Genomic DNA, 10073 nt, shown 5'->3' on the forward strand with positions numbered 1-10073 from the left:
GACACGTGTTCTGTTGTCAAAAAAATATTAAAAAAAAATTGTCGTTGTCCCAGAAAAAAATAGACGGGGATTGCGACCACATGGTGTTGGTCAATTTGTACGCAAATCTTTGGCTCAACGTTTCTTCAAAGAGCATTTTTCTTCCGCTAATTGTGCATATACCATACTATAGAAATAGCATTTCAATAAAAAACTAAACCCTAATTGAAATATATTACGTGGCAAATTTAACCTGCAAACGAAAACTCCATCCTAATCTGTCTATTACCTGTTTCAAAAAAATTCGTGAATTTTTTATAATCCAAGTAAATTTTGCCAATATCTACAAATATAAAAAAAAAATATTTTATACATTCTTAAAATAAAATTACAAAATAATATATAAATTTTAATATAAGTAAAATAAAATAAATTAAAATTTAATTTTATATTATTTAATATAATAAAATATAAATTAATTTTATTTAAAATTTAATTTAATTAAATTGAATATAGTAGATCAGTATTATATTCACACTCAACCGTTTATAAACGAATATTAAATTACTCATTAATTGTAAACTATACATGGTATATATTCGAAAATACTAATTATCAGTCACGAATTTTATTTAATACATCTACAAACGCAAATTGTTTTACCATCTCAAGTTAACTTAAACATTAAAAAAAAAAATTAAGTAAAAGATGAAAAAACTTCCTCCAATACTATCTGCATATTAATACAAATCCAAAAACTGTTGCCTTAAATGTACGCCACTTTCCTCGACACTCAATCCCAAACATTATTAACGATTCCATTTATTGCTTCTACCTTCCTCTATTCACTGCCACCACCGCCATTTACACCTCTAATACCTCACAACTTGGTCACAGATCGAGCCCAAAAAGGAAAAAAATAAAACTTGTTCAACTCAGAATGTGATTAGCTTCAATTTTATTTTTAACGATTTAATCATATTTGAGAAATTGATTTTTTCATGTATTATAACTACTATTTTCTACATGACAAGTTAATGGAAGATGAGAATATTAGAATGGATGAAAAAGACTAAAATCACGTATATACTTTTAAACAAACCCAATTGATAAATTAAAAGCTAAAACTTGTCACCAAAATACAATTATCATAATTGCAACCAATTAGTTCCCAAACCTGCATTTTCTGTGGTTAAAATTATTTATGAATACTTTTATTAAAAGAAGTTCTTTTACAAACTAAAACCAACTTAATAAAAATAAATTTCTTACATACTTAAATTAAAATATAGTTCTAAAAAATCAAACTATTCTACAAATGAACATGTTTATAAATTTTCCATCCATGATAAAAACTCTTTCATTTTTTGTATAAAAATTTGGTGTTGCCATGCACGCGCTTCAACATGTTCAAATGTCGGCGCTTACCAAGCTTCTGGTTTCGTCCAAAACGAGCCGTGAGAGCTGTTGCAGCGCAACATCCACAACATCCTCAAACCCAACAACTCCACTCGCATTGGGGTGCGTGTAAGTGAGTTTCGGGATCAACCCTATGACCACCTCACGCATTTTCTCAACCTCTTTCTCTTCAATACCCGCAAGCACATCTTCGATCTTCTTCTTCCCTTCATTCACCTCTCTCTCGTCTATGAACACCGAATACGTATCCCTCTCCGTAGGAAAGTACCACACGTACTGTGTATACGCAGTATGCTCTGAGAAAAACACGGGAATACAGCCAGCAAGAACCGAGTCGAAGGTTGACCGGCGCGTGAAGGAGTCTCCTGGGGCCTGAAGACAGAACGTGGACTTGCTCATAACTTCCACAACATTCATGGGGTTGTGGCACCGAGCATCACCACTAGCGCACTGGACCAAAATGCAACGTTCCGATGCGTGGCACTGGGTGACGATGTGGTCACGGACCTTGGCTTTTGCGAGGTTGGGGCGCGTGCCGCCGACGAAGGAGAAGAGGAATGGACGAGGGCGTTGACGAACGGTGTTCTGCCACGTGAGCATCTCGGAGAGGGTTTTGGGGTGGAAGTAGGAGGGGTAGGGGATTGCGAATTGGTTGTGTCCTTGCCAGGGATGTCGTTCCACTGTTAGCACCGACATGTTTCGGACAGTTGGTAGGTTAAGGAAGATGTTTGCTCCGAAGTCGGGTCCATCTTTTGTGCGCATGAAATCCCACGCTGTTCTCCCCACGGCAACAAAATGGTCTTTCCCTACACGTAACCAATCACATTTTCCTTTTTACCATTATATACATATAATATATATAATGCAGCAATAATGCAGGGAGATTTAGGTTATAGTTTTTTTTTACCATTGTTCCTTTTCCACCATGGTTGACTCTGGATGAAGTCAACAAGATCGACGGCCAAAGCATCACGGAGGGTGAGATTGTGCTCACGGAAGACGCTGGAAGCGTGAAGACCACCATAGAAGGGGATGTAGAAGAGACGAGCGGCGTGGGGATCGGAGGTGCGGCAGGGGTGGTTCTGAAGACGCGCGTGCACGATCATGTCCCCGATGAACTGGTGTGTAGCGTACCAGGAGGGAGTGGGAAGGGGTTGGCCAAGGCCATTGTTAGCGACATGGGGGCACATGTTGGTGTAGATGTTAAGGTTGTGACAACGTTGGAGGAGTCCTAGGTTGAAGCGCGAGGGGAGGGCGTAGATGTAGAACAACGGTCCTGATCCTTGGCATGTTGTGGTAGTTTTGTTTTGTAGTGGTGTGAGGTGATGGTGATGGTGATGGGGAAGAAGAAGAAGCCATGAAAGAAGAAAGAGTGATAAGAAGATGGTGTACTTTAACTTGTTGGTGATTATGTGATTGTGGGGGTCTTTGGATTTTGAGAAGGATGGTGTTTGGGAAGGAAGAGAGTGCAGAGGGGTAGTTGGTGATGGCTTGCGGAAGAACATGGAGGAAAGTGAAGAGGAAAAAGAAGAAGAAATTGGGTTGTGTAGTTTGTTTGGTGACGATGGATGAAGGAAGGCGATGACCTGTTTGAACAATAGATGGTAGAGTGATTGGTAGGTGTGGAAGTCATTGTGTGGGACAGCTTGGAACAGTTCTTAAACATTACCTTTCATGTAATTTTCATAACAAAACATATATATAATAATTTGTCCAAATAATCTATTTTAAAAATTTTATTAAAAAAATCAATATATACAAATAGAGGGTATAAGTAATTATTAAGTAAGTTCTCTTGTATGTATTTAACATTTGTTAGAAATAATTCACGAACAAGTATAAGAAGTTACACGTAAGATAAAAATAATAAAATTAAATATCATATTAAAAATAGATTCATAAATTCATTATTTTTAAATAATGAATAATAACGAAAACATGATATAATATAACTATTACATAAATTTATTGTTTTAATGTGATGGATTGAAAATAGTGTCAATTCTTGTGTTTACATATATAAAATATTTATTTGATGTGAATCTTCATCTTACTTTTAGTTAGTTTAGTTCAATATTATGATGAATGGTAGATTGTAATATATAACAAAGATATGAAATATTGAAAACAAAATATTATTAAATTATTTGTATAATAATTTATTTTTTTAAGATTTCAACCATTATGCGAATACGGTCAACATAATTAAGCAATAATGTATAAAACCTACCAACTTTTTCATACTAAATAATCAGAGCGGGCAAAAATAGGGTGGATGAGTCTGCATTGCCTATGATAGAATCTAATACGTGTTCATCATCAAATTGATCGTGATATATAAGGTTAGTTTGTAAATTTTGATGAAAGTTTGTCTTAAAAACTAAAGGTGATACAAAACATTAAAAAAGAAGAATGTATCGGAATGATGAGTTATGCTATGGATAGAAGAGTCCAAAAGATAAATATCTCACGTGCTTACTAAAAGGGCACTTGCAACACTTCATTTTTGCGTGTATCATGATATTTTGAATTTTTTTTTAATAATTTGTAGACATGTCATTATTTTATTAATTTATTTAAATTTATGTTTAAAAAAAAATACTCAAAACAGACGAATATAAATTTCAACATATTCATTGTCACGAAAAAATTTAAAAAAAAATATTTTCGCCGTCCAAAGACGATGAAAAGATGCGTTGAATGACTTCCTCATATAAGTTGCTAAGTTTGTCTTCTTCTTTGTCTTTTTTTTCCCTCAACTTTTATTTTTTATTTTCTCCAACGTTTTTTATTTTTCATTTTTATATTATAAATGATTTTTATCTTTTTTGTTGCACATCAAAATTTTAATATAAATTAGTATTGTGATTGCATCTCTGTATTATTCTTATATATGCATTGTACAACTAAGCAACTTCAACACTGTGTTTATGTATAATTCAATATTAAAGTTATCCTTGAAGCATAAACAGCAGAGCAATTTGGATTTTGGTACAATAACGCCGTGACACAAGAATCACTTCGTTTCAGTTCTGATTGACCCATTATTAATTATTGAAGAAATTATAAAGAAAATCTTGATATTACCATTGTTGGGTTTGTTTATGGGAATACTTTCTCGTGGAAAGAATAGTGAGTATTCCTTCAATTAATGTTCAATAAACCAAGAAATGAAAGGATTGATTTATGGAAAAATGATGTTTCACTCTACCTTTTAAACATATAAAAAATAATATAACATGTGACATCCCATAAATTACATGCTAGATATAATATGACACGACATACCATAATAGTATAATGAAGTAGTTAAGACAATAAGTAAAGAAATAACCTTTATAGTCATTCAAGAGGAGCTATAAAAATTTTAAACTTTAAGTACAAAGGAAGTCTCTCAAAATAATAGAAGAGTCTAGTAGCAATCCTATCTTCTAAGGATACATTTGAACTACAAAATTTCTCAATATATATAAATATCTAAAAGAGAAATCCTAAATACCGGATAAAACATATTAATTACAAAGTTTCTTAAAATGAAAGTAAAACTATAAGAAAGAGATCCTAAGAAAATCTAAGAGCTAGGAGTTGGGTCCTCTCCTTCCAAAGCCTGCTCCAAGGGAACATCCTCTGCCTCTGCTCACATCCAAAGTTGGATGATCATTGCAAAAGGAAAGACATACACATACAACACAAACCAAACAATGCAAGGGTAAGCTAGGTTGAAAAGCATGCAAGATAAGTCTAAATTTAAACTAACATATACATAACAACATGCACACAAGCAAGCAAATAAACATTCTATCAGATTATACATTAAATGGAACTAACTATCATGTTATACAATCACACACAGCATGCAAAGACCATAACACAATACAGACTAAGACCGAACACATTTTGTTGATACCAATAACCGACCACGTGATTTGACCATCCGGACTAGTATGAAATGTCGAGTTCCAGGGGTTTGTGTACTTGTGGTGGCCTCTACTGCTTTGAAAAGCCATTGCCAACGGGTTTCACCCTTACCACACACATAAGTGCAAGTCCGTTGTAACTCACCTTGGGCCATACTGGAAGCACCTAAGACTAGGACCTCTTGCTATTCTCACCACATGACTCATCACTCTCTACTTGAGCATGGATGGTCATTAGAATTTCAGGATAAACCCCATCCTGAACTCCGGCCATTCATACGATCAATCACAACACTACAGGGCACCACCATGTAACCTCCCTTGAGGATCATGGAATTACGTCCAATAACCATACTTTTCACTTTTACATTGCATACAACATATATGTGATAGTAATTACACTTTAAAAGATCACAAACAACCCAACAAGTCATAAAAAATTGTATGAAATCATTCCATGTACACTACCAGACAATAATAGTTCTAGAAGGACCACTAAACAACACAAAACCCAGTGAACTCATACTTAGACAAATAAAATGACTTTGAAACCATCACCAACAGTTTCAGAAGGGTCAAAAACCCCCCCAGAAAGAACTTAAGAACGTCCAAAAATGATACCCAGAACCCCGAAAATCACTCAAAATTGTCTTAGATGATTTCCTGACAATAATAATCGATTATTACTTATGATAATCGATTATTTATGTGAACTTTGAAGAAAATATGATGTTCTGACTAGAATAATCGATTATCAAGTGAGATAATCGATTATTCTTATCAGTATTTGACAGAAACCTTATTTTTCTGGTTTTGGTGCATCTAAGACACTTTAATGTGTTTCTAACACTTCCAACTTGATCTATATGATTAATTAGACTTTTCTAACTGGTTCTAAGCATTCTTAATCCCATAATTTAGTGTTTATGCATCAATTTCCCTTCTAAGACTTCCATTTGATGAACTTAGGGTGCTAAATCTGAATTTACCAATTAGAAGTTGTTTTGAACTATTTTATCACTTCCTACAAGTCATATATGACTTACCTAAGTTGTCTAAACTGGCTAGGACTATTTGTAACCCCTAATTCTAATTTTGACTGCTCTAGTTCCTTTATAATAGCCTAAAACACCATAATTCACTTAACTTTCTACTTAGGATTCTATCTAACCGGATTTACTTCATTCCCTCACCTCAATTCAACATTTTCATCAAACACATACCACTTATGATCACAAGTTAAAGAATCACAACTGAGAAATTAAACAACACATGATCACATACATACATAACCTAAATTCAGTTCAAACAGTAATACTATACATCACCCAATTTTCCATACAGGTTATATTTCTTACTTCACACCGAAATTTATTTCATGCATGCTGAATTCACTAAGCAAATGGTCCAAAAACCCAACTCCCCTTACCTCTAGGTTTAGTAGTTCAACTCACAGGAACCCTAACGCCTAGCTTGCCTCACAAGGAAATTTCACAGGATCCTACAAACTACCAATTGGTGATGGAGATTAGTTCTTAAGCAAGAATCTTGAGCTGAGAATGTAAGAAAAAGATCGCTCATAACATGCAACAAAGAAAATTGCATGATCACAATTCAATAATTCATGGAAAAGAGGGAAATTGACTTACCTACACCGAATCAGAAATTGATCGGTCTAGAACGTAGCTCTCAGCTCAAGGATCGCTCAGGAACTTCCTGATCAACAATTGAACGGTTAAATTTTGAGATGGTGTAGTGAGAAGGTAGAGAATTTAGAAGATATGTTTCTAGAGAGAAAAAACTGCTTATAAAATAAACTAGGATCTGGTTTTTTTTTTTTAAATTCTATTTATATTAGAATAAAAATTGAAGTCCTTACATAACACCTTAAAATTAAATTATCAATACCAACCTTATATCATATAAATTCAATATATATATATATATATATATATATATATATATATATATATATATATATATATGCAAATATGTGTACGAAGAAAAAATAAAAATAATCTCTATTGGTTTTCAATGACTTCTTTCTTTTCTATAAATTGTAGAAAATACAATCACTACAATTTATAACATAAACAACACGTGCCATGGTAAATATATATTCAAAAGAAAATATTCAACTCACAAGTTTACATCCCAAGCTCCTGTTTACTAACATAGTTATTCAATTAACCATGCATTTTAGTGTACCATCAATTCAAGACATATTTAACATGCATTCAATTTACCGATTTCATTCTAAATAACATATTATTCTCGTCAGAGAGAGACCATTGACACATTTAATCCAATTTTCACATTTCAAAACATCTTAATAACATAAAAATCACAATTTTCTAATTCAATCTAAATTCAAGTTTCAATAACAAGACCAATACATCAATTTCAACATATCATCACAGTCTAAGGCATAACATCCGTTCAAAAGCGAGATTAAACATGCAAGAACTATTAATTACTGGAGGTTTCCAAAACGTCGACATTTATAGGGACTTTCCAAAACCGTCCAAAATGAAAATCATTTTTTTTTTATATTACAGATATTATCTGATTTTCATAAAAAATATTTAATAATAAAAAATTCACACTAATAATTTCAAAATAAAATTAAATATTATTATATAAAATATACTTTAAGCATTATTAATATTATTAAATACAATTAATTAATTGTTGAACTTAACAAATAACATTATTTAAAAATACAAATTAAAAAAAAATGTTCAATAATAATTGCTAAAATTGTCCGTCTTTCAAATCAACTTGACCAATAACTCCTAATTTTTAGACATAAAACTACTTCAGAGTCCAAAACAAATGCACAAGTTTTCCAAGCATTTCATCTTCTTTGCTTACAATTCTTTCACTTTCCTAAAAAATAACACAATCGATAGTCTTCAAAATTTAAATAATAATATGCAATATTTAAGAATAAATTGAAGTTCTATTCCAATTCCAAAACAAACTATTACTTCATCATAATCAGAGAGTAGGACAAAATATAGCATAAACTTATTACTCTTTCAAACCTCTAATGCATTCACTTCCAATATTGGCTAGTTTTATGAACCAGATTACTCTTGTTATTTAATTTTAATTTTAAAAATTACAATTTTAATACATTACGTGAATATTATTGTTTTTTTTTTCACTTCAAACAATTTAAAGGATATCTGATAGCTAGTATAATAACTTTAATCAAATTTCACAATACCAATACACTTAATTAGTATCTCTATAACATCCCTATAGCTATTAGATCTGAAAGAAACAAATTTCAATGTTGGACAAACATAAACCAACTTTACCTTGTCGTTTTGTTATTAGTTTTTATCTTATGAAAGAAATTAATAAAAGTAGTAGGCCATCTGTACTTATCACGGTTTTTGTTGTTTTTTTCGAGCAGGCACAGCTGCCAAACCTTTAAAAGAAATTAATATGATTATAATTTATACCTGTCACTGCACTCAAGACAACCATCCACTTGTATAAACACTTCAAAAGGTATTATCACTTGAATATCTTAAATTGTTCCACTTATTGTTAATAAACCATATTTATACAATATTTAATGCATATCAACTTCTTTTTTTTTACAGCAATACATTTTCACTTGGAGTGCTTCTCCCTGTATCTCATCCCTTTCTCCCTGCACCTTCCAAATTACCATTATGTCCCTCATTTAATTTAGTCAAACCTTTGATTACTTTAATTATCTCTGTTTTCTATACTCCATAAATGTGCCCCTATAACACTCTGCCGCATCTCACACAGAAAACCCCTTTTCTTTCTTGGTCTTGCTCCAAAAAACCCTACACCCCTTTGTTGGTCTTGCTTGCACTGCTGCTACTGCTGGCTGTTATTTCGCTGCTATCTGCTATTGCTATCTCACTCACTGTTATCTCGCTGTTTTTGAAGTTTATCTCGCTGCAAGTTGCAAGTTAGTATTTTTCCTTCAGATCTGTTTATGATGTAGGTTAAGAATCATCTTCTTTGCTTGATCTTGCTTGATCTGTGTTGCATTTTCTGTGTATAACTGAAACCGTGCTGCGAATTTATATAACCGCAAATGGAAGTGCGGTTAAGAAGAGCCGCCGTACGAAGGGCGGCTGGGTTTTGGGGTGCCGGTTATAGAACCGCAAATGGAACAACGGTTAAGAAGAGCCGCAGTTCAAACCACGTCTGCAACCAACCGTCGTTCGATTTGCAGTTGGTTTGGTTTTCGGGGGGTGCAGGACAGAGACGCAGATCAGACTGTGGTGTGCGTGGACGCTGCTCGAACAACGTTTGGAGAGAACGCAGCTCAGACTGCGTTTGTGTGAAACGCAGCTGAGACTGCGGTTTAGCAACTTCCTAATTTTTTTTTTCAAAATGTGTTTTTTTAATTTTTAGGTTGTTTATTAATTTTTTTTAAGTTTATAAAATTTTATATATTATTTATTATTAGTAATTTTTATTAAGTATTAATTATGATTTTAAATTAACTATTAATTAATTTATTGAATGAATAATTTTTATTATTCTAAACTATATTTTCGTTAGTATATTATTTATTATGTATATAATTTTAGTTAATTTTTATTATCACAAAATTATATTTTCGTAAATAATTTTAGTATATTATTTATTATGTATATAATTCTTAAATAGTTTTTGTATATTATTTATTATATATATAATTTTAGTTGATTTTTTTTATTTTTTTATGAGTTTAGAAGTTTTATTAAATTATTTATTAAT

General features: G+C 32.2%; 1 protein-coding gene across 1 annotated transcript; it reads right to left on the reverse strand.

Annotated features, from left to right (window-relative positions):
* Window positions 1–1133: 1133 nt before the first annotated feature.
* Window positions 1134–3059, reverse strand: LOC106753608 (probable xyloglucan galactosyltransferase GT17). The gene is made up of 2 exons (XM_014635428.2): window positions 2306–3059; window positions 1134–2204 (listed from the first exon to the last, which is right to left on the reverse strand). Exons 1-2 carry the CDS (start codon window positions 2901–2903, stop codon window positions 1390–1392), a joined length of 1413 nt encoding a protein of 470 aa, XP_014490914.1. The 5' UTR covers window positions 2904–3059; the 3' UTR covers window positions 1134–1389.
* Between the last annotated feature and the right edge of the window lie 7014 nt (window positions 3060–10073).

The sequence above is a fragment of the Vigna radiata genome, unplaced genomic scaffold (assembly GCF_000741045.1).
Source record: "Vigna radiata var. radiata cultivar VC1973A unplaced genomic scaffold, Vradiata_ver6 scaffold_134, whole genome shotgun sequence".
Classification (NCBI taxonomy): Eukaryota; Viridiplantae; Streptophyta; class Magnoliopsida; order Fabales; family Fabaceae; genus Vigna; species Vigna radiata.